We start from the raw sequence: 24203 nt of genomic DNA, 5'->3' as shown, positions 1-24203 counted from the left end.
ATCTCACTCATGCACATAAACCCACATACAGACAGACACACTTTAAAAAAGAATTAATATTCCAAATAGAACTTCCATTTCTTCCTGATGTTTCCTTAATTCCCAGTTGTTTTAAAACATAATTGCTTCAAAACATAATTGGCTGCACAGATTGTAAGTACCGACAGATGTGTTTGTTACATTTGGTGGTGCTAGATCACTTGAGTACCAAGTGGCTGAGCTGAGTCCAGTGGGCTGGAGCCAGGGTATGGTTGTTCCTGAAGTGGGTTTAGAACTGGGGAAGCTGTGTGCCTATGCTCATGGTACTGTTTGCGTTTTATTATTTCTTTCTACTAAATGCTCACTGTTATCTGATCAAGTTAAGTTGTTACTTTGATTTCTGAACAAGCTCTGGAGAAACCTGACACTGTGAGTCTGTTGAGCTCCTGTTACAATGCTGTTCAAGCTGCACAGTTGCCCTCTGGCTTTTACCCAGTGCCACGCTTTACAAACAAGCTTTACACACAGCCAAGGACTTGGAAGCATTTCTCTTCTTTTTTTTTTTTTTTTTTAAAGATTTACTTTATTTTTTAATAGGTGTGTGTGTGTGTGTGTGTGAGAGAGAGAGAGAGAGAGAGAGAGAGAGAGAGAGAGAGAGAGAGAGAATGTACATGTGCCTGCAGAGTCCAGAGTTGTGAGATCCCCTGGTGCTGGAGGTAGCAGTGACTGAGCCACCATGTAGGTGCTGTGAAAGGAGCCAGGTCCTCTGGATGAACAGTGCATGCTCTCAGCTGCTGAGTCATCTCTTCTGCGGAGTGAGAACAAAACCAATTCAGTTTATTTAGATGTGGCTGGCTTCCCAGCTCAATAGGTTTGGAGAGATCATCTCACTGGGTGGTGCTAAAAGTTTGTAAAGCTGATTGGGGCTCATCAACACATTTCACTTGACCCTACTAACTTCTCTCTGTTCAGTTTTTAAATCAGAGCCGGCAGGCACTTGAAATGAAAATGGAAAACCCTACTGGTGGTGCTGCTGTGATGAGGCCCATGATGCAGCCCCAGGTAAGTTCGTAGCAGAGGATGGACCTCTCCACATTCCAGCACAGGGCTTGGCTTTCTTAAATGAGAATAATTCTAAAGTTCTTGTAAGAATTGGTCCCATCACACTTTCTTTCTTTAGAAAAAGTTGTTTTATGTTTATGAGTGTGTTACTTCCATGGCTGTCTGTGCATGACCCTGGAGGTCAGAAGAGGAAGTGAGATCTTCTGGGACTAGAGTTACAGGTGGTTGTGAGCTGCCATGTAGGTGCTGGGAATTGAACCTAGGTCCTTGGAAGAGCAGCCAATGCTCTTCTAAGCCATCTCTCCAGCCCCCGTACTTAGTCTTTCAATCTTACTCTCCTTTGTTAGTAGTGAGGGGTTGGGGAGGAGGGATTCCTTCATTAAAACTACCAGTAAGATCTCCCAGATTGAGTCCCTCTGTGATGAGTTGTTATGTAAGATAAGCACTGAGCTTTTTAGGAATGTGTAAATGCTTCTGATCCTAGATAGTGAGGACACGTGCTTACTGGGAAGCACTTAGAAATCATAGGCATAAAGCAACACTGTTGATAATTTTCTTTTTCCTTCGATTACAGACAAGACACTGAGTGTGTCTTCTCTATGATAGCTCCTGTGGTGTGCGGCACTGTGACACTGACTGGGTCTTTTGTATTGGCTATCAGCAGGCTTTCTTTAATGCTCAGATGACTGCCCAGCAAAAGCGAGAGCTGATAAACCATCACCTGCAGCAGCAGCAGCAGCAACAGCAGCAAAGAATGGCGATGATGATGTCACAGCCGCAGCCTCAGGCCTTCAGCCCACCCCCCAATGTTACCGCTTCTCCTAGCATGGATGGGCTTTTGTCAGGACCAGCAATGCCACAAGCCCCCCCGCAGCAGTTTCCATATCCAACAAACTATGGTAAACCTGGCATATTGTGCCTTTCCCAAAGTAATCTTTGTTACTGAGGTCACAAGCTTCACTAGGTCTGCTGTATTTGAAATATCATTCACTCCATCTTGTTGGTGAAGAAAGCTGAGCAGCGTGTGTAGTAATGGGGAGAGAGTGAGAATGTCTCTCAGGTGGGTTTTTGTCAACCCCAGTACCCCGCCTCGTTTGGGAAAAAAAATTACATAAGCCTTCCTTTGCCCATTTTTCATGTCCCAGTGGTGAAGATGCTGTGTCACCTCTGGGCACTCTAGCCAAGGGGATAGATCCCAGGTGTGGGCTTGAGTCTCTTTTCTCAGTGACCTAAGTGCCCACGGTGATTATGCTAAGTACTCTGTGCTTCAGTCCTGCCTTTGGGAGGTTCTGGGATAAACTGGCATGAAGGTGTCTTGTTGGGAGAGTGCCAGTTCCAGCACGCTGCCCTGCCCCCTGGGAAGGAGGAGTCTCTCACAGAAGGGCATGAGGCAGCTGCCTTCCCAGTGGGTTTAGATGGCATCTTTCTTACTAAACTCACGACTTTGTCACCTTAGTGAGAAGCACTCAGAGCAGCTACCTGTGGCCCTCTACGTCCTTTCTTCACCATTCTCTACCACCCCCGTGGTTCTAGGATGCTGAGATCCAAGGGCGCAGCATTGGAACATTGGTTCTTGTTTATTTCTTCAAGGGATGGGACAACCACCAGATCCAGCCTTTGGGCGAGTATCCAGTCCTCCCAATGCAATGATGTCATCAAGAATGGGGCCTTCCCAGAATGCCATAGTGCAGCATCCTCAGACTGCACCCATGTATCAGTCCTCAGAAATGAAGGGGTGGCCATCAGGGAACCTGGCCAGAAGCAGGTAAGGCGTCTGACTTATCTTTATGTCCTAGTGCTGGAGGCATGGACTGTTTCTCAGTCACACTTAGGAGGGAGAGACCATGAGCCAAGGTGTTTGGCTTACTCGGGCAGGGTTGCTTTGTACCATGTCCCCATCTGTTAGCATGCTGAGTCTGATGTGAAAAACAGAAGGCAGGCAGGCAGGCTCTTTTCCTCAGGCCAGGGGTGGTGGCTAGCCTTTAATCAGGGAGCAGAGGCAGGAGGATCTCTGTGAGTTTGAGGTCAGCCTGGTCTACACAGGGAGCTCCAGGATAGCCAGAGGTACATAGTGAGATCCTGTCTCAAGCAACAACAACAGCAACAAAATAAGCCTTCCGTTCTTTCTCTGGTGTCTTCTGCTTAGGCACAGCTGTGACAGTTGGTGCGCCCTGTAGTCTGAATTGATGTGGAAGCAACATTACCCTTTCTTTGCAGCTCCTTTCCCCAGCAGCAGTTTGCTCCCCAGGGGAACCCTGCAGCATACAGCATGGTCCACATGAACAACAGTGCTGCTGGGCACTTGGGACAGATGAACATGGCCCCCATGCCCATGTCCGGCATGCCCATGGGTCCTGATCAGGTATGGGTATCTATTCTTAACTCTCTAAAAAAAAAGGGTTTTCCTTCTGGTTAGACCCAGAACCCTGTCAAGGTGGTCTGTAGACTTTAACTCAGATATATAACTTACACAAAATAGTTCTGAAGAGCATTTGGTTTGAAGGTCCTGGGCTATTAGGTGTTTGTGTGGAAGTAGATTCTAAAGAGTCAGAACCAGTCAGCCGTGCCTGGCAGGGTGTGCAGATGTGGGATGGTTTTCTGCCATGCTGACTGTTTTGTTTTGTTAACAGAAATACTGCTGACATCTCCCTAGTGGGACCGATACGGAAATCACTGTACAAATGACACTCACTGCACAGGACCATCGGGAGGTTAACCAAGGACCAGCTTGACCACCAGGGTGCTCCAATGCTGTCATTTGAGTGGGACTGGGTCTCAAGCTGAAGCGCACTGTCTACCTGATGCCCTGCCTCTGTGTGGCATGGTGTTCTGCCTCATGGGGATGTGATTCTGGAGATAGGAACTGCATAGTCACCACTCTCCTGGGTCACTCCTTCTGCCTCGCCAGCCAAAGTCTTCACGTAAATCTAGGTGGCTAGGGTTTCTGTCTTGTAGCACTGGTCGAGGAGCACAGTCTGTCTTCAAGTGTTTGTCACCAAGTAGTTCTGTGTCGCTCTTCTGTCCGGTGGAACCAGTGTTTCTGCGCTCTTGTCCTTTACAGGTGTAGCCCCCAGAGTCTGTTGTCTTAGGTTTTCTCCTGATGAGGTCCCAATACCCTGTGATTCTCAAGGATTTGTCATTGATGTTAAATGGCTTTGCAGAAGGGAAAATGAGATGACATTACTGACTTTTCCCATGCTGGTGTGCAGCCAAGTGCACTTTACTTAGGAAATCGCGGAGAAATGCAATATTCCCGAGGGCGTGAGGAATGGTGAGCCACGTTCCTGGTTTTTGTCTGCACTAATCTGTTAGGACAAGAACATGATTGTTGTTTGTTTGTTTGTTTGTTTGTTTTCTTTCAAGTACTGGCGTCACCCTTTGCCTATATGGTAGAGCAATAATGCTTTGAAATAAACTTGTGAAATCCAAGGCCAGGTACTGCACTCTGAATCAGAAGCTCGCAGTGTTTCTGTGAATAGATTTCCTTTTTGTAAATACGATCTTTTAAGATATTGTATTATGTAAAAATATGTACATACCTTTTTTTTGTAGGTCACAGCAGCTCATTTTTACAGAGTTTGTGAAGCTAAATATTTAACATTGTCAATTTCTGTAAACTCCATGCAGTGAGGCTACAAGCAGGAGACATCCGGAATGCCAGAGCCTGGGGAGGAAGAGCAGCCTGCAGCTTTCCCACCTCACCTTAGAGGCCTCCCTCCCTCCCTCTTCAGTCTCCCAACCCTAACCTTTTTAAAGTAATCATTTGTTTAGAGGTAGTCATTTTAAAATTTTAAAAATTTATTTACCAGAGAACTACGCACTTTGTTAATTTGGGTGAAGGAATAGATACGGGGAAATGAGCTTTTAAAAAACCACCCAAGAATTTAAAAAAGGAAAAAAAAAATCAAATTGATTTCAAAAAGAATCTTTTTTTGCATTTTTAAGCAGTCCATAAATTAAATGATAATAGTATGTAGCCCATTCATCCTTTTAGGAGTGATTTTGGTTGCTAGGACCTGAGCCCCAGGTTTAGCTGGAAGGCACTGGGGCTTTGCTGTGTGGTCTGCTGTCTGCTCAGCTCTCCTGTTGTTCTGCTCATGGGGTCTCTCACTACCTCTCTGCATCAGGATGCTAAATCAGAACCAGGCCTGCCACTGCTGCTGGCTCAGAGGGAGGGTCTTGTCACTCGCTAGCCCCTCCCCGCCACTTCTCTTGCCTCCTCTTGGCACCTGTTCTCGTCAGTTTGGAGTAGGAGAAAATCAAAATTAATGCCCTTTATTTGGGTTTTCTTAGGTTCAGACAATTAAGTGGAATTGGATTGCTAGACTATCGGTAGCTTTCAGAGATCCCTGCCAGCCTTGGCATTTCTGAGAGCCAGTTAACTTTTCAAAGTCACACATTTAGCCGCTTGTTCTCCTTGTCCCTGAAGGGACATCACTCCATTCTTCTGTCTGTGAATAAGTGAAGCTTGCTTCCAGAGCCACCTCAAGTATGGACTTGACTTTCCAACGTGTTTAGGTCATGATGGGCTCCCCCTGTGACTGACCTACTGTCTCAGATTGTAAATCCACAAGCTTCCATTGTGTCGCTATGCTTTGCAGGTGACACCTCTGGCTGAGTTGGGCTGGGTGTGGCTGAGACGTCCATGCTTAGACCGTGTGTAGCCCACAGTGGTGCTCCTGCCTCTTTTAAAGACATTGACAACCCAACTGTGTGATTCTTTCCTCAGCACCCCAATGCCAGGCTAACTGGTTGGCACCCCTTTTGTATGGGGGAAAATGAAGTTTATTATGTTTTTATATTTTCTACTTATTTTTATTGGTGCAAATTCAAAATTCTGATTTTCTTTGAGCAGTCTTTGGGATAATTTGTTGTTTTTACCTGACTTGCCCTTTAGTCTTTTTTGGAACATTCTCTTTGTACTCCTGTTGCCTACCTCGCCTCCCCCTCCTCCCTGGCCCCTTTTTCAACCTAGGTGTCTTTTGGGCGAACAGTTTAATCTTAACATCTGCTTTGATGATGTGGGACATTTCCAGTACCTACTTTTTTGCTGAATCCAAAGATATATAAATAAAAATATATTTTATGAAGATCAAATGATACTAAGGAAACATTTCTTCAAAAATAAGTGAAGCTGTACTGTTTGCTGTTGGTATTATAATGCACGCTCTCTCTCTCTGAACTGTGCCCTGTCGTTAACAGCTGTTCATCAGGATTAAATGCTGAGATGAGTGGGGGTGTGCAGCAGTGGGTACTGCAGAAGGTAATGGCTTGACAGCCTAGAAGTTTCCTGATTCAGAGGCAGATGCAGCTGGACTATCCAGAGGACTGCCAGTTGCCCACAGGCCAGTTCAGTCCCTTTCGATCTTCAGAGGGAGGTCGTGAGTTCTGTTCCAAGTGGGGTGTTCACAGGAGCAAGCCTCTCGGCTAGCTGAAACCGATCCTGCCTTGAAGCACCAGGGGTTATTGCAGTGTGGATGGTTTGGTCTAAAAAGCAGGGCATTAGTTTTTGTTCTTGCCCCCCTTTCTCTTCTCTTCGAATATGTGGAGTTTTGAAAAAGATGAAATGTCATTCTGAGAGCAGCAAATTCTCAGGAACCGACACCACTGAGGATACGTTTGGGTTTAATCAAGTTTATATTAAGTGTCACCTAAAATGGAGTCATTCTTTCTTTACCTTGCAAGGAATCGAACCCACGAGGGTGGCTCAGTTGGGGTGAGCTTTGAATGACTTGCTGACTGTCTGGATGCTCTTGTAAATAAAGATTTCTATTTAAACCTCAGCCTAAGCATGCTTTTCCTCTCCTCCCCCCGCCCAGGTCTGGGGTGAAAGGGCTAAGGAGTATGGAATCATGACACTCCTGTGTCTGAGAAGCCGGGGCCTGTTCAAGGCCTTTGAAAACTACAGTGACCTCTGCTGACATGAGCTGGGTTGACCTTTCCGCCTCTACCTGCCCTAGCTTTCTGGCAGTCACATAGACCGGGCCACCCTACTTGGTTTAACAAAGGGCTGCATTCGCCTTGCTGTTGAGAAACAGACTTCCAGATGCCCCAGAGCTGGTGAGACTTACCTGTGAGGCCCCTTGAAGCACGGTAGGTTTAATATTAATGTACAACCCTCTGCTTCTCCAGACCCCCTCTGAGCTGAAGGTGAACCCTTTCCAAAGGCACTGGAAATATCTTGAATGCTTAAAGAAAAGGTTAAAAAAAAAAAAAAAAGTCCCACCATAGCCTTTTATAAAAATTCAAAGATTTTTTTCATACCAATAGCTAGTCATTGGCTGGGGGTATGAACACTGTGAGATGGTACTTACACTACAAAATTCCTTTACAAATACAATGTCATTAAACACAGGACACACATCAACTTGGGTGTTCATTACCTTAGAAAACATCAGTTCTGGGATGGATAACAAAGGAATGCATCCTGGGCGGGAACAGAAATGTCCACAAGCTCAAGGGATTTTCGCTGACACTGGCCACAGAGCGTTTATTGACACCACGACTCTTGATAATGGGATTTTGTATTAGTGAAATTCCCCTAAAAGTCCCTGTGTTGGTTACACGTGAGCGGTCACATATGTACAGTGAAGGCAGCTTCAGAGGCAGTGGCTCATCCGGCCAGGTGAATGGTGCCACTTTTGTGCTATTGACTCATGGCCGGACCGCCTTGTCGGCAGCACTCGGGAGTTGCCCATGTCCGTGCTTTCTCCAAAGAATAAGAAGGTTAAAAGCTTGTTTCCCTATACGACTTAAACAAACAAAATCCCAGCAACTTCCATCCCTGGAAGAAATCCATGGAAATCAGTTCTGTTGTCCTTCTGAACCTCAGCGGGCTGGCAGAGACTCCAGGCGAGAGAAGTCGTTCTGTGCAGCTGGTGAGGTTCCGATCCAAAGCAAAGCGGGGCAAAAAATGGGCCCGGGGAAGTCTGGGTGCTGTCCTCAAGGATTTCGTGTCCCAAGAGCAGGCCCTGCCTCCTATCAGGCCTCCCAGTTCCAGCACTGGGAATCATGTGGTTTTTGCATGGCCTGGGCAGCCACACAAGGCCTCTGGTTTTGGAGGTTTCTCTCTAGGGCCGCTTAACCTTCCCAGCCTTCCCAAAGCTGTCCCCTGCAGAATAAAACAGTGCTATTCAGACTTTTAAGTCAGCCCTACACTGCAAAGCTTTGGTTTAAGGGTGTGGCTGATGAGCATTAGGCCATGAGGGGAAGAATTGCTCCACCCGGTTGTCTCATAATCGCTCATTTATCGACTCAGTGGCCCTTTTTAAGGGTCTGGGTAGAATTGTGCCTAAGGATTTGAGATGCATGTTCTGAAAGCTGGCCTATTACTGTCCCCAAAAAGCCACAGAATTCACATGCATGAAGAGGGATGGTGGCCAGGGTGGGTCACTACAGAGAGGGGAGTGGACAGATGAACTGTCAGTTTTAAGGTGAATTTGTACACATTTGCATTTTTGACAGAATCCGGCAAGCTGTATTGTACCCCTTGGGGAACAAACTGGCTGCCCCTAGACTCAAGGTGAACTGCGGGCTGCTGCAGTCTCCACATGGCCTGTGACAGCCATTCTGCTGAGAAGGGTATACATTGCAGCCACAGCCTTCAAGGTGCCTGTCGACTGCAGTCCTTACCCACTCCTCAACACTGTCATAGCTCAAGCTCACGGATTATTAGAGAACGGCAATCAATTAGGGTTAGCTACTAATTTGAAGTTACGAAATGTATTATAGAAAAAACAGCTATTACTTTGTTCCCCTCTCAGCATGGGAACAGCCCCAGAGGAGACAAGGCTTGGTGGGAGAACTTTTGCCTAGCATGAATGATTGCTGGCTCCAACCCCTAGTACTGGAGGAAAAAAAAGACAACAGCAGCAAACCCTGAAACTGGCAAGAGAGAACCAGCTCTACTCGTCTGCAAACTGGTTCTTCGACTCACAGTGATTTGGAAGAAGGTCTCTTCATTTCTGGCCATTTTCGACGCTGAAACTGCCTAAAGGGATGTGCCAAAAGGAAGATGTGTGTGTTAACCATCACCAAGAGATTGTGTTGTCTCCTCCCAACTCCCACAGGAACCATGCAAAGATGGTGTCTGAGGTCAAGATGGGGGAACTTAGCCCGAACTGAAGTAACAAAACCAAATACCTGTATTGCTCATAGCTTCCTCCATCTTTAAGTCCTAAGTGAGAGATGAATAGAACAGGAACAGTTTGAGGTAAAATGGTACAAGCTTTGTGACCGCTAAACACCTTCGGCTTGTCATAGTGCCATGGCCAAGCTGTCTGCACTGTTTCTTGCTCACATAGAGTGGGTGAACGATGATGACCTCTTTAGTATGCTAGATGACCTTATAGGTTCCCCCCACCCCTGCTGACCCCAGTTAGCCAGAGTATGCATGAGCCTTCACTCACAATGGCCTTTGTGGGGAGCAGGCACAGGGTGGGTACTAGTGCCACACAAAATCACTGGCCGTGGGTCGGTGAAGGACTCCCTATGGTTGCACTCTGAATTCCTGAGGATATGGGATGTGACTAAATGCATGAGCATGGAGTCAGCCAGTGGGTTCGCTTGACTCTCTTCTAAGCTGGGGAGAGCATCACCTCATTGGCTGCTGTGAGAGTTCCCACATATCACTTGGCACAGTGCTTGTACAGTACTTAGTGACATTGCACCACCATCACAAAGTAGTCAGGTGTTTCCTGTTACTCCTCTGAGCCACTCTGGCCCTCCCCCATCAGAGCAGACTGCCCCCATGGGTCTGTCTCCCCCACTTGTCCGATGGGAACTCTAGGCATCTTAGGACAAACAGGTGACCAAGAGTCCTGAGGCTGTTCCCTCTACACTTGGCTGTGGCTCATAAGCACAAGACATCTTCTTAGTGGTTTCCATCTTAGAACATTCAGCTGGTGCCTTGAACTTAGAACTGCTGGGTTTATCCTGATTTCCCCCCAAAACCCAGGAGTAGCCAATGCCACCTCCTTTTCTGTTACCTCCCCCTCAGCACCACCATGCTGTACGGGCTTCAGTGCTGCGCCTCAAGTCCCTTATCTCTCAGTCTTCACGGATGACTTATGTGCCACCGTCTACCAGATCCAGCTTCACTCTCTACTTGGTAATCGCTGTCTTTTTAAAAATGTTGACTTTCACTGCCCAAACTTAAATGCTTCCATCAGCTCCCCAAACCATCTCAATGAGAGTCTAATTTTTTTCTCTGTGGCCTGCAGGGCCTGTATAAGATGGCTGGCTGGCTGACCCTGCCTGTCACACATCACTCCAGCCACACGGCTGCTCTATGCTCCGCCCACTACAGCTGCCCGAGGTCGTTCAGCAGTTGACTGCTGCTTCCTCACAGTGCTCTCCCCTGATCTGTCACAGAGCCCCAGTGATCCTGTCTCACTCCATTGAAGCCAGAGGCTTCCCTGTATGGACCCTTGCTCTGAGCAGGATGCCACCTCATACGTTTGCTTCCCTAACTCACAGGGTTACGTTCTGTGGAAATAATGAACAAAGTGGGGGAGGGATGTGAAAGAAGTTTGTGTTCTGTATCGATTGTAAAGGCTCTTGGGAAGCCCAGGCCTGTGAAAGCCAGAGGTGTTTATAGCCTTCCCCATCATTTGTCTTGATTGGACCCTTCCCTGTGATTCTGGGTTCACTTTTGGGGCTGACATGATCTAAGCTCTTCTCTGCAGGTTCCTCAATGGGACCCCTACTCACCCAGGTCCATGTTTCGGGTCCGGGGGTTGCACTGCTTGTATCCTTTACAGCTTCTCAGCTCCATGAGCTGCACATGCAGTTGGTTGAGGACGTCCCTGTCCAGTGTGTTCACTGCATTCATCAGCTGGTGGGGAAAGGTAGCTGTTGACAGGGAATGTCCTGGGACCCCTGCCTCCATCACCTCTTCAAACCACGGCACTTAACTCGGGGGCTGGGAGTGGAGGTGCTAGAGGGTACTGTCTATACCCAAGCTCCACTTTGTGCACAGGCCACAGTGTGGAGGGCTTAGGTGATGGGTCAGATCCTCCCTGTCAGGTCTGCTTAGTGGGGCTAGAAAGTCAGGAGAAGACAAGCTATGCCCGTGTACTTGACCTTGAACTTGTGGAGCTGCCCACGAGGTATCTGGCACAGCTGGGAAAGAACCTTCTAAGCCTCGTGTCTTTTGTCCCCCTTGACGAGAAAGCGGCCACTTGGTACAGAGGTGGCTCAGGGGCATTGAGGCCTTGCCTAGTGTGCAGCTACTGATGACCACTGACTGACATTGTCACTCTCGTTGGTAAAATAGGGGCTGAACCTATCAGTGTGGCTACTGAAGTCACATCGCATGCACGAAGCCGCTTCGGGCTTTTTGAATGTGGTTGAATGGTTGGACCTTACAGAGGTCACCTTCCGGAACAGCTAAGGCGCAAAGTTCTGGTTCCCAGGTGCCCTGTGGCTTGCGCTTATCTCGTGTGTGGCTCTGAGCCATTTCAATCCTATCTGTGCTGAGGTTGTTTACAGTAAGGAAACAGTGCACAGAGCTTGCCTCGGGTGCGGGCCAGGTGTTGGTGTTGCTGGTCTGCACTGTCCGTGCGGCCTAGCGTGTGCAGAACATGGCCTGATCCTGTGGCTCCATTGCCCTAACGGTTCACAGAAGTGCCCGCTGAGCCTTGTATGTGCCTGAGAGGGAAAAGCTGTACCGTAGATCAGACAGACTGGGAATGGCAGGAGACACATGTTGACTACCCAGACTCCAAGTGGCCTTGGAACTCACTCTTCCCGTCCTAGGGACCTGGTGGGACGTATCTGCCCTTCTGCAGAAGTGTGTGTGGATATCTATCAATCTGGTGGTGCCTGTGTGCCCTACACTCGGTCTCCCCATCTCTCTGGTGGGACCCATACCTGGTAAGGGTCTGTACTGAGGTCAAAGTATTCTATGAAGCCGGTTGCGAATTCACAGAAGAGGAAGTTGTGGGTCTCATTGATGGTCCTCAAGCACCAGTACGTGTTGTTGTTGGCGCTGGTGCAGGCACAGAATGGCCCCACTGGGAGAGAAGGAAGCACGTCCTGAGTGTGCCCGCGGGGAAGTGAGTCTGTCAGACGGCGTCCCTGAGCCAGCCTCTCACATGCCAAGTGACAGGCTCATACCGGGCGTGGGTTTCTAAGACACCTCCAGGGTCCAGCAGTTTGGCCCCCTGAAGCCTGGGGAAGGTAGGTGGCCGTATACAGGCCCCCCACGCCCTGCCTGCCCCCGCTCGCTCATGCACAGCCCATGCACAACCGCCCCCCCCCTCCCTGCCTGCCCCCCCACCCGCTCGCTCATGCACAGCCGCCCCCCCGCCTGTCCCCCCCCCCCCGCTCGCTCATGCACAGCCGTCCCACCCCCTCCCTGCCAGCCCCCGCCCGTTTGCTTATGCCCTCCGTGCCTGCCCCCCCCCCCTCGCTCATGCACAGCCGTCCCACCCCTCCCTGCCTGCCCCCGCCCGCTCGCTCACGCGTCCAGAGAGGCGCGGTCTGCCAGTGGTGGTTGTCATGGGTAAAGCACGTGAGGCCTGGCATGCTGCACGTGTCGTTGTTCTGCAGCCGCTTGAGCAGCTTTCGAAGTTTCTTCTTGCGTTTCTGCTCCCGCAACAGCCATACCTTGTCCTTCTCCTGCAGACCTTTCCTGGGGGCACAGAGGACCACATACACTTCGGACCCAGCTCTGTGGCCCACCCTAGTGGTCGCGCCACAGAGCCCCCCTGTTTACCCCAGGGCCTTCCTCCTCCTATAGCCTCCTTCAGGGCCCCTGCAGCGCGGAAGGGCAAAGTAAGGTTAGGGTCCCTGCTCACAGCCTGTGTCCTCCTTCCCAGCGCTTAGTGTGGCTACAACACCATAGCCAGCCTCCAGCCACAGTGGGGACTCCAGAGGTCTTTCTCAAACTGCACAGATGTCACCTCCCGGGGGAAACCCGCCCGGCCGGTCATCTTTCTTTTCCTTGTTGGTTTTAGCTACAGGAGGTAGCCATCTTTGGGAGCCACGCACCATATCCCTGTGGCTTATCCCGACCCTTACCTGAAAGGGTGCAGACTGGAGCCTTTGTGCTTGAGGCGGCCTTTGTGTTGGGTGTGGTAACTGCAACACATCCCCCCAAACAAACAAACAAACAAACAACCCAGGAGTGAGAGCCCTGCAGGACACCCTGGCAGGTATGCACTGGGTTCCTGGGCTCCCATATGTCACTGATGTTGTCACTATTCTCTTGTGTAGCGAGACTACACTCTCCTGGATGCCAGCTCCATGCGTGGCTTGGATGCCACAGGTAGACCGGAAGCTGGGCCTGGCCTCAGGAGGTCTCTCAGCCTTGACCTCAGGAGGTTGCTGCCTCTCTTGTCCCATACCGAAGGCTGAGAAGAGGACCTCAGGAACCTGAGTTTTCCAAGGTCTAAGTCAAGGTTCAGAACCATGTGCCTACTCCAGTTTAAATCAAGCAAAATTCTCAAAAAAAAAAAATTGCTGGGGGTGGGTGATGGCAGAGGTGGCACACGCTTTTAATCCGAGCGTTCTGGAGTCCGAGGCAGGCAGATTGCCGAGTTCGAGGCCAGCCTGATCTACAGAGTGAGTTCCAGGACAGCTAGGGCTACACAGAGAAACCCTATCTTGAAAAACCAAAAATAAATAAAGCACAATTCTGGCATCCTGTTCCACAGTCATATGTGTTATTTGACTGCCACACTGAACAGTGACTACAGATAGGATCCATTTCTTTCCATGTGGGAAGTTCTCGGGCAGCTGGAACTAGCACGGACCCCGAGTCCCTCAGCCCAGCAGTTCCCTGATCGAGCAGTAAGCAGTGTGGGTCCCTGACTGAGCCAGCATTGCAAGGAAGGCCCTGCCTCCTGGTAGAGCTGCAGCTTAGCCTGGCCACCTGAGGGGCGGCCCATGAGCCGGGGAGACCTGGAGAGTTCTCACTGACTCCTTCATCCTGACAAGCGAAGATGCAATTCAAAAGCAAGGAACGGGGCCAGTAATGGGAGGGGAGTGTGTGTCTGCAGGACTGGTCTGCAGGGATCGAGTGGGTCCTGTGCTCCCCACCCCCACCCCTCCCCCTGCCCCCACCCTCCCAGCTCCCCCCCCCCACACACCTGATTTTATGGCAGTCACATTCTTCTGGCCGCTTCTTCTTCAGGTGACCTCTGACTTCCCGCAGGTTCTTAATTTTGTTCTGTAGGGTTTCAATCTGAGGGAGGGGACAGAAGGAGCTAGAAATCACAGGACAATGGTGGATGGCAAGGGTCCACAGCCATGCCTACATTTGTGGTTCTGCCCATGGAAGAGGGCTTCCCTTTCCCCTCAGCTAGGATCCCCTGAAGGACCAGAGTCCTACTGTCCCAAGGGGCAGCCAGCAGAGCCCTCCAAGGCTAGAAAGGACGAACTCCATCCGAAGCATCTTGTGTGTCTAAAGTACGATAGACTGTTGTCCTCAGCCAGCTGACTCTGGGTTGAACCTGTCAGGTTCTAGGACTCAGATTCCTGTTCTGGGGTCATGGGTTCTGGGATGGGGACCACTCTTCTTCCCCCGGCCAGTCTCCCTGCCCTCCTGATGGATGCTGCCCCAGAGCCTGTGGCACCAGACTGTGCTGCCCCCAAGTGGCCGAACCTCATGGTCAATGTGCAGTTTGTGGTCTTTCCAAGCCTGCAGAGACTTGTACAGGTCCAAGTCACACTGGACCGTGTCGTTCTCCAGGATGTAGCACCTGCTCAAGAGGAGGGGTCGTGAGTGGCCCTGAGGGGTGAAGAGGGGCCCTGCCTGCCCCTGTGCCCCCACCTGGACTCTCACCGATGGGTCACTTTGATGGGATTGGGGGCGGAATAGTCCGGAAGCCCCCCGGTACCACTGAAGCTGCCACCATCCTTGTCGTCCTGGTCTTCTGGGGCCCCTGGCCAGTGCCGCTTGGTAAGGTTCCGGGGTGGGGGCACGTTATCCAAGCCTACGTGGTAGACCTCACCGTCCACCTCGATGGCCACAGAACGGACGGAACGGTTCCGGGCATAGCTGGCCTTGTACTCTGTGGGCGGCAGAGGGGATGACGGGTTAGAGAGGCTGGGACGGCCTCGCCAGGTATTCCTGGCCATGGGTCTTCAACTGAGACAGGGATGAGACCCCAAGCATGAGTCTCTGTTGCCTGACACGTGGGCTTGGGAGAGCTATCTCTGGAAGTAGGGCCCGGGTCCTGGGGAGGTAGTTACACCAGGCAGCCTGAGCAACAGTGACTGGACAGTTTCAGGAGAGCTGGTGAGATGGCTTTTCGGATCAAGATACTTTCACCTGGGGCCGACATCTGAGTTTCATCCCCTCAGCCCAAGTGGTAAAAGGAGAAAATGAACCCCGGCAAGATGTCCCCCAACCTCCTCCTGTGGGTCACAGGTGGATTTGGGGAGCAGGTGAGTCTGCCAGTGTGGACTCCGAAAGCAGACTGTCAGCATGGTTCTGATGGCTTGTCCCTCACGTCACACCCAGACCTGACCACTGCCTCCTCTGACGCTAAGGCCTGTCCATGCCGCCTGGCTTCTTGTCGGGCCACAACTGTCCGTCTGCTTCTGTCACCTTTGGAATGGGCATTTGAGGGAGACTTCAGAACATTAAGTTGACCTTATCTCTGTCCTCTCCAGACCACAGGGTTCCATCCGGAAGGAGACACCGGGCCTAGAGTGTCCGGCTGGCCCCACATGCGTGGCCTTGGTCCCTGTCTACACTTCTGGCCTCCTCGTGGCCTGTCCTGTCACCACCGCCCTCTTGAATGGCGGCTCCTGAGAGATCTGGCTGCTCCTAGGACACACCTAGGCTTGGAGACAAGTGTCTGTGGAATTGTTTGAAAGTTCACACGGCCTGGGCCCTGACTGCTCCGCCTGCCTAGTTTGGCCAGGCCTGTGACACTTACTTTTCTTAAAGAGTTTGCGACGTCCGGCCAGGCCCAGTTTGTAGTCCCCGCCGCCACCGCCGCCGTCACAGCTGCAGGCCTCACCGCTCTGCCCGTAGTACTTGGGCACCAGGTTGGAGAGGGCTCTGCCGCCGCCACCACCGCCACCAAACCGCACGGGGCCCTTGCACTTGTGCAGCTTCAGCGTCCCGGAAGCGTCTTCCACACACTGCCACTTCTGGGGGACACACAGGGCCGGGCTTCAGGCTTCAGGCACCGGGGCTCCTGCCCTCTAGCTTGCCACACCCCCTCCCCGCTCCCTGCCCTTGCTCAGTCTGGCAAAGGCCAAATCCTTGCCACGTCTCAGTGCCTGCTCCTCTCTCCTGTCTGCACAGAGCTGGATCAGCCAGCAAGACGACAGTCCTGGTGTCTCCCTAAAGCGATGGTGGCCGAGTGGCCCTCTGTCACGGTCATCTTACTCCTGCTCCAAACTTCCCGAGGCCTGATCTTTAGGACCCAAGACAGTACTCCTGGTATAGACTGCCCTGCCTTCTCCTTGGGTCTCCTTCCTGCCTTCTCCTTGGGTCTCCTTCCTGCCGGCTTGGCTCTCCCGTAGCCCCACGCTTTCTTCCAGTCCCCGTGTGTACTCGCTTCAGCGAAACCCAAACTACAGCGTGGAGGTGTGTCAGGAGCTCCACTTCCAGAGAAAGCACAGAGAGGTAGGGACCCTTGCCCCAGGTCACACGGCTGGGGGGAGGGGACCCGCACTGTGATACTCAGCCCCGTGACCTGGACCGCTCTCAAGGTCTTGTTCACCCTGTGCTCTCCCCACCAATCTGCTCACTAGCAGCCAGAGTCGAGCATGTCACAGCTCCCCGCTGTCCTCACACCCCTTGAGGGGGGCCGGGGGAGCCCCGCTTCTGCTCGATCTATAGGCCCGTGGGCCCCCCCTCCTCACTCCTTCCTTTCTGTCTCCTGACCCTCTGAGGCCCAGGGAACTGTCCCCTCCCCACAGCCCACCTGGGAAAAGCCTCCTCTGGGCTCTCTGGACACCAGGCCTTGCTTTTCCTGGATACCACCTGGATTACACGTTTTCTTAGTGCTTCTCTCGCAATGTTCTTTAAAAAAAGACATCTTGAAAGCTATTACCTAATTCCCGCAAATGGAAAGAGCCATGCAGAGGACACCATAGAAGTCAGGCAACGCTGTTCGCCGCCTGAGCCTGCCTACTGGTCTTTTCCCTCATGAGGAGCGCAAGGCCACACACCCAGAGGACACTGTGACTCCGACAGGGACCAAAGCCTCCCATGTAACCAAGGGAGTGCACCCCGGAGGCTGCGGGCCACCTCCTCACCTGGCCCAGTTGCTCGCATGCTGTCTGGTACTCGGCGCGCTGACACAGGTCCTTCACGCGCTGGTACTTGGGCAGGAAGTTCTCCTCCTGGGCATCCACTCTGTCACCCTCCCTCTTGTGGAGCAGTTTGCTGAGGGAGATATGGCGCTGATTTAACTAGGGGGAATCCCTGGGATGACCGGTGCTTGCCTAGGCTGTGGCCCCCACTCAGCTCTGTGGAGACCTACTGGAGAGCACCTGGGCTTTAAGTTTTTTATTTATTATTTATTTATATTTTCTGTATGAGTGCTCTGCATGTATAGCTGCAGGCCAGAAGAGGGCATCAGATTCTATTACGGATGGTTGTGAGCCACCATGTGGTTGCTGGGAATTGAACCCAGGACCTCTGGAAGAGCAGCCAGCATTCTGAACGGCTGAGCCACCTCTCCAGCCACACACCTAGGTTTTAGTGGGAAGTCTGTAGGCGCTCTTCATTCCAGATGGCTTGAGTTGGAATCAACAAGCAATGAATACACTGTGCAGCCTCTACTAAATACGTTCAAAGGGGACATGTGGCCTTCAGATTAGAATTCTGCATCAGTCACCCAATCATCACTAAGGCTTTGGACACATAGCCCAAGTCTCCTAGTCACCAGCACAGCCTCCTTCAGCCTTTGTGGCTGCAGGAGCTCCCAGCAGAGGCCTCCCTGCCCGGCACTCACCCTCTCTCCACCAGGAACGAGTCTCGCCAGACCCTCAGCTTCTTTTTCAAGTGGAACCTAGAAAACAAGCTGCTCCAGTCCTGTCCACAGGTGCCCCAGACCCCAGGGTGGTGGCAGTCATTGTGAGTACCAGTGGGACACTGGAAGTGTGTGTGTGTGTGTGTGTGTGTGTGTGTGTGTGTGTGTGTGTAAGAGACAGCATTCCCCAGGATGACCCTAAGCATGGAGACCTGTTAGCCAGTGGGAAGTTTCAGTATTGACCACCAGAGGGCGCTCCTGCCTTTCTGGTCCCTATGGCAACCCATCTTCCCTCCCACCTATTTTCCTGTTTTCTGCTGCTCCCTTCTGCTGTTCAGGACACCTGGAATGTGTCGGTCACACCACCCATCACCAGGGCCATGAAAGCCATCGTGACCAACAGTCTGAATTCTTGGTTATCATCTTACCTCTCTAGGACTCAGATAACGTAAGTCCCCTTTGCTGGGGACCATGCTGGAAGCCCCAGGCACCCAACACAGCCCCCCTGCCCCTGTGATTACTCTGTTGCTACTGTTACTTCAGACTTTCCACCATCTTAGCTTTGGAGGGGTCCTCAGTCCCGGGTGGAAGGCTAGAATTCCAGAGAGGGTCGGCCCTTTGTTATCTCGTGGGTTAGCACGGGGCACCTAGATCCTTAGTTCCTGATGCTAGTGGCCTTCCCAGCTCCCCAGGGAGCCCTCCTTCCCTGGGTCTGTTCTGCTCCCTTCTCACCGGTTCACTGGCCGCTCTGAGTCCAGTAGCTTGAGGATGGACTTCCCATCCATGTCTGCAGGGATGTCCAGTCCAGCGATATCCAGGATGGTGGGGGCCAGGTCAATGTTGAGGACGATGTGAGGGTTCCTGGGGGGCAGGGGGAGTGGAAACTTGGCCACCTGGATGATAGCTTAGCGTGGGTCAGAGGCAGCTGGAGATAAGAGGGAGGAACATCTGCAGGGGAGGAAGCTCCCATCCTGCCATCATGGAGGCCGGTTTCAGCTGGATCCACCTTTGTTTACCAAGGTTTTCTGCCCTAAGGCTAACCCCCTGTGCCGCTAGGGCAAATGTCCACCCTCTTGTGGATTCTTGCTGGCTGGGCATGCCAAGTCTGGCGCCTAAGCCCTTGCCATCCTCTACCCAGAGGGATCTTCCCAGACAGCCAAGTGACACCGATCTCCACTTTTAGCTCTTAGCAAGGGGACCTCATTCCTGGGATCACATCTTAGTGACTGCCCAGCCCATGGCTAGCTAGCGGGGTTTGACACTCTGGTGGTGTGAGGACAGATGCTCTGCCCTGTCTTACTGGAGTTTTCTTTTGTGTCTCCTCCTGGCTGGCTTTGAAGGTGTGCTGAGGTCTGTTGTGCGGGCTCTAGGCCTTTGCATATCCTGGCTGAGCCTTGATGTCCCCCCATACCTCAGCTGCTACAGGGACAAGGCCACCGTGATCACCAACCCTTCCTTCATCTCTGCCCCCGCTGGCATTTCTGCTTCAGGTTGCCACCTCCAAGGTGAAGGCAAGGACCACGGCTGAGGCCTGTGGCCCAGGTGGTCCTTGAGGAAAGGGCAGAAGGCAGATCGCTTGCTCTCTGGGAACAGGCTCAGCCGATGTCACCTGATCATGGTTCTCTGCTCAAGTCCCAGGTTTCTCCCCAGCAGCCACCAGAGCAGCCACTGCCCAGCGGGGGTGAAGATCAAAGAGATTTCCCACTCAACCCCCAGCCTCCGGTATTTCCTGGCACAAAACCCCACCTTGGTGTTTTTCACAGGAGCTCATAACTCCTGGCTTCTGCCTCAGAAGAAGGTTATAAAACTCCCTGGAGTCCACTCTGGGTGACCTCAGTGGCAGGGTGAGCTGTGGCCCTGGGGGTGTGTGGCTTGGACTTGGGCTGAGCTTCAGAGCCAAGCAGAACCCAAGGTCTCCCTGTGAGCCTGGGACCGGGATATGGGTGTAAGTGACGTACTTACAGAGAACCAGCCTCCACGTTGGGGCCCCTCACATAGAACGGGACCCTGATGTCGAACTCATAGGGCATGGACTTGCCCTTCACCAGGCCAAACTGGCCAATGTGGTAGCCATGGTCAGCGGTGTACACGATGTAAGTGTTGTCCAGCTCGCCGGTCTCCACCAGCATGTCATAAATCTGCAGCAGAGGCTAGAGGTGAGGCGTCCGGCCCAGCGCGGGGGGACCGTCCCCCCCACCTCCTAGTCTCCCTCCACGCCTTGGGGCAAATCCACTTCTCTGCAGGGCCCCGGGACTGTTCCTCACACTTATCCATGTCCCCTCCTCTGTGGACCGCCCTCACACTACAAAGGAAGCGCCCCAGGGTGGAAGACTTGCTGTACGTGGGGTCTTGCTATTTTGTTCCCTGGCAGCTGGGTCCCACTTGCACTGATCCTCAATAAATGACACTGGATGAATGAATGAGTGAATGAATGAATGAATGAATGAATGAGGCTAGATGTGACCAGGGCAGGAGTTTGTGACACAAAACAGAGCTGTTGCACAGAACTTTCAGTGATGGTGGCCGTGTGAGGGTCTGTGCTGCCCAGTGTGACCAAGGAATGGTATCTAAATTTTATAGTATTTTAGTTAATTTAAATTTAGAAAGCTCTGGATCCCTAGTGTGTGAGCTGTTAACCCACACAATGGAGCATGATTCAATACAAAAAAAGGTGTGTGTGTGATGTGTGTGAGTGGATGTGTACAAGCACATTCTAGTGTGTGTGTGGAAGTCAAAGGAGAACTTTTGAGAGTCAGAACACTCTATTCTGTGGGTCCTGGGGATTCTGACACATGCTTCACTATGGGTAAGCCTTGGGGACAAAAAGCCAGGCCCTAAAGGAAGGATGGATGGGATATATATATTTGTTTGTTTGTTTTTTGAGACAGGGTTTCTCTGTGTATCCCTGGCTGTTCTGGAACTTGCTTTTTTTTTTTTTTTCCGAGACAGGGTTTCTCTGTGTAGCTTTGCGCCTTTCCTGGAGCTCACTTGGTAGCCCAGGCTGGCCTCGAACTCACAGAGATCCGCCTGGCTCTGCCTCCCGAGTGCTGGGATTAAAGGCGTGCGCCACCACCGCCCGGCTGCAACTTGCTCTGTAGACCAGGCTGGCCTGAAACTCAAGAGATCCTCCTGCCTCTGCCTCCTCAGTTCTGGGATTAAACGTGTGCACCCCCTGCCCGCCAATAAAGGTTCAATAAAGGTTGTATTTTGTATGATCCATTTGCATCCAGAGTAACAGAGAGCTTAGTGCCTGCTGACTGGGGGGTGATGGCTAAGTGAAGGCTGATTCCCCCTGAGGTAGGAGATGATGAAACTGTTCAAGATTGACAGTGGTCATGGTTCTACAACTCGGTGTAAATCCGGGAGGGCTGTAGACATGGCTCAGTTGGATAGAGTGCTTGGTGGGCATGCACAGGCTCTGAGTTCAGTCCCCAGCAGCACATGAACCAGGCAGTTCACACCTGCAATCCCAGCGCTTGGGAGGCAGAGGCAGGAGGGTCAGGAGTTCAAGGTCATCCTCAGTTATATGGTGAGTGCCAGGCCATTCTGGACTACATGAGACTCTGTCTTAAAAACCAAACAAAATGAAATACCCATTGCACTGCACACTTCAGCTGGGGGAACTGCATGATGTGTGAGTTATAGCTCAGTAAAGCTACTGAAAATGTAAGCGTTTTGTTTTCCTTTCTTTCTTTTTTTTAAAGAAACTGAAGCAGCCGGGCACGGTGGCTTCTGTTTGTAATTCCAGAACTCAGGAGGCTTACCATGGGTTAGACACCAGTCTAGCTGCTTATTGAGTTTTAGGCCAGCCTGGCTACACAGAATGAGACCCTATTCCAATAAACAAACAAACAAACAAACAAATAAAAGCAGTAGGCTACACACAGTTCCATTGTGCAGCACAGGCTCATGGGAAGATTTCAGGAGGCAGAGGCCTGCTGGGGGGTCGGGCCGCGGGGCAGGGCCTACCGTCTCCATGGAGTCGTCCACAGACATGAGGGTTTGCAGGCGTTTGCGCTGTAACATGTTGGTGAATTCCATGTGAATGGGCTTCATGGGTCCCGTGTAGCGCATGATCCAGTGCTTGTCTGGGTTGGGGGCGTAGTTGTAACTCGGGGTGCTGGTGGCAAACACAGGCAGTCAAGGTAAGTGCCTCGGAGCAGCTTGCTCCAGTCGGGGGCAAGTGGTCACTGGCACCCGGGAGCCCACTAAACAGCACCTGGGAACCCCTCCTGACGTAAGGTGTGAACGGGAGGGAGACAACCTTTAGGGGTGGCGGAGCAGTCAATCAACTTAAGTCCCCAAGCCAGTCTGTCACCTCTCAGCTTGGCATGAGCCCTTCTTTAAGAACTTTCTAGAATTCATTCATCAACCCTTTAAAAGAGGCTCCAGTTCAGAGCCTCCTCAGGCCCAGAACTTGATGCTAAGTTCCCATCCCTGCATGGCACGTGGAGCTTATTTCTTAGCCCCGGGGAACACAAATGGCTACGAGACTAGTGAAGGGAGGGACCACAGATATGGGAGCCTTTCACACACAGATAGGGGAGCCTTTCACATTCGACCTTGGTGTGAGAAAGCGGCAAGAAACAGATGTAAAAATTCAGCTCGTCACAGTTACGCGTGCGGGGCTCACGCTCTGAGGATGTTGTCTATAAGTCCACAGATGGTACGTGAGACATACCATACTTTTGATTCTTTGTCACGATTATTCTTCCAGTTGAGGTTTGAGTTCCCTTTAAACTAAGCCAGGAAGATCATGAGTTCAAGGCTTGCTTGGACATAGTAAGACCCTCTCTGGGAAACAAACAAACAAAAAAAACCCCAAACAAACAAAACAAACAAACAAAAACCCACAAACAACTGTAAAACCAAAAGCTAACCCACAGGAAGAGGGTTTCACTCCACTGTCCACTGGGTCTCAAAACATGAGGGTCCCCTCAGATCCCATCCCTACCCTAGCAAGCTGAAAATCTATGGCTGAGAGCTGTCTTCTTTCTCGAGACAGGCTTTTCAGAGAGGGGTGGGGGTGGGTATGTGAGGAGGAGGGAGGGGCAGGTCTTGTCAGAACAGCCAATGCTCTCTCTCCCTGGCACAGCGCTGGCCCCCCGCCTGGGGACCCCAGCCCTCCGTCACATATCAAAGGGTCTTCTACGAGATGGCACCATGGTAGCTTGCAGCAGATGGGGATGCTACTATGTGCCTCCGAGGAAGCTAGGCCCCCAGCCGCCACCCCCACCCCCAGCCTCCCGCCGCTAAATCCTTCCCAGCCCACGCGTTCTCTGATTATGAGAAATGCCCGTGTCCCACACGGCTGGTCCAGGGCATGACCTCCATGTAGAACATTCTTGGAAACAAACCTCATCTCAGGGAGCCAGAAGGGGCTGCCGGGGCAGTGGCAGAGCCACAGTCAGCCGGAGTGTGCAGAAGTTACTCCCTGCGACCCAGGCTTAGACTCCAGGACACAATGGCTGTCCCTGTCAGGTTGGCACCTGTCCTATCTGGGACCGTCTTGCCTGGAGGGTGGTGCAGGTGGCCACTGGGAGCCGGGGAGTGCATTTCATCACACTTTCACTTTGGGAGGCCGTATGGAGTCAGCAGACTGTGACCCTGCCACTCCAGTCTGTCAGCATAGACCCCTTCTTCACAGGTCTTGGGAAGGGAGGCTCGGCACCGGGGCTTGTCCTCAGATGTCACATGTTAGAAGACATGCCAAGGGCTGACAGGTGTCTGTGCAGGTCTGGGAGCTTATGTATCTGTGTGTTCACCTAGTCATGTGTGTGTGTGTGTGTGTGTGTGGTGTGTATCTGAATGTGTTTACCCGTGTGTCTCAGTGTGAGTTCTTTTGTGCCTGTTGTGTGTGTCTGCATGTGTATGGTGCGTCTCTGTGTACTTGTGTGCATGTATCTGTGTATGTCCATGTATGTGTCTGAACATGCATGTGCGCCTGCATGCATGTGCTGTGTGGCCCGTGTTCCTGAGTGTCTATAGGTGTGTGCAGTGTGTGCAGGTGTGTGGCACAGTGGGAGAGTGAGGCCCTGAGGGGTGTGGAGAGGAGTGAACAGGAGCTGGCACTGGCTCAGGGATGCCTGTCACAGACCCAACCGTCTGCTCCGGGAGCAGGGATGGGCAGGCTTGCTGAGGGGGGAGATGCCCACTTGGAGGCTCTACACTCCACCACCCATGCAGAACCCTGCCCTCTCCTCGCCGCTCGTTCCCGAG

General features: G+C 51.9%; 2 protein-coding genes across 11 annotated transcripts in view; one reads left to right on the top strand and one right to left on the bottom strand.

Annotated features, from left to right (window-relative positions):
* Positions 1–6824, top strand: part of Ncoa3 (nuclear receptor coactivator 3) — a 97666-nt gene extending 90842 nt beyond the window's left edge. For 2 of the 4 annotated variants that reach the window (XM_076571141.1, XM_042276829.2), the window contains exons 19-23: positions 952–1041; positions 1706–1940; positions 2632–2806; positions 3259–3403; positions 3672–6824. In XM_076571141.1, coding sequence (XP_076427256.1) covers positions 952–1041; positions 1706–1940; positions 2632–2806; positions 3259–3403; positions 3672–3683 — 657 coding nt within the window. In that variant the 3' untranslated portion in view covers positions 3684–6824. Of the gene's footprint in view, positions 1–951; positions 1042–1702; positions 1941–2631; positions 2807–3258; positions 3404–3671 lie in introns of all 4 variants that reach the window. The other 2 variants (XM_042276830.2, XM_042276828.2) reach the window with 1 other exon arrangement.
* Positions 6825–7274: 450 nt separating this feature from the next.
* Sulf2 (sulfatase 2) overlaps positions 7275–24203 on the bottom strand; it is an 84753-nt gene continuing 67824 nt past the window's right edge. For all 7 annotated transcript variants that reach the window (XM_042276831.2, XM_076571143.1, XM_076571142.1 and 4 more), the window contains 16 exons: positions 21954–22104; positions 19947–20122; positions 18717–18845; positions 17967–18023; positions 17266–17395; positions 15933–16149; positions 14831–15059; positions 14651–14747; positions 14136–14230; positions 13066–13125; positions 12507–12676; positions 11914–12056; positions 10753–10876; positions 9184–9217; positions 8978–9031; positions 7275–8152 (listed from right to left, as the gene is read on the bottom strand). In XM_042276831.2, coding sequence (XP_042132765.1) covers positions 8122–8152; positions 8978–9031; positions 9184–9217; positions 10753–10876; positions 11914–12056; positions 12507–12676; positions 13066–13125; positions 14136–14230; positions 14651–14747; positions 14831–15059; positions 15933–16149; positions 17266–17395; positions 17967–18023; positions 18717–18845; positions 19947–20122; positions 21954–22104 — 1897 coding nt within the window. In that variant the 3' untranslated portion in view covers positions 7275–8121. The remainder of the gene's footprint in view (positions 8153–8977; positions 9032–9183; positions 9218–10752; positions 10877–11913; positions 12057–12506; positions 12677–13065; positions 13126–14135; positions 14231–14650; positions 14748–14830; positions 15060–15932; positions 16150–17265; positions 17396–17966; positions 18024–18716; positions 18846–19946; positions 20123–21953; positions 22105–24203) is intronic.

Source organism: Peromyscus maniculatus, chromosome 4 (genome assembly GCF_049852395.1).
Source record: "Peromyscus maniculatus bairdii isolate BWxNUB_F1_BW_parent chromosome 4, HU_Pman_BW_mat_3.1, whole genome shotgun sequence".
Classification (NCBI taxonomy): Eukaryota; Metazoa; Chordata; class Mammalia; order Rodentia; family Cricetidae; genus Peromyscus; species Peromyscus maniculatus.
Note: the sequence above shows the minus strand (reverse complement) of the source record. Positions and strands in the feature narration are given on the sequence as shown.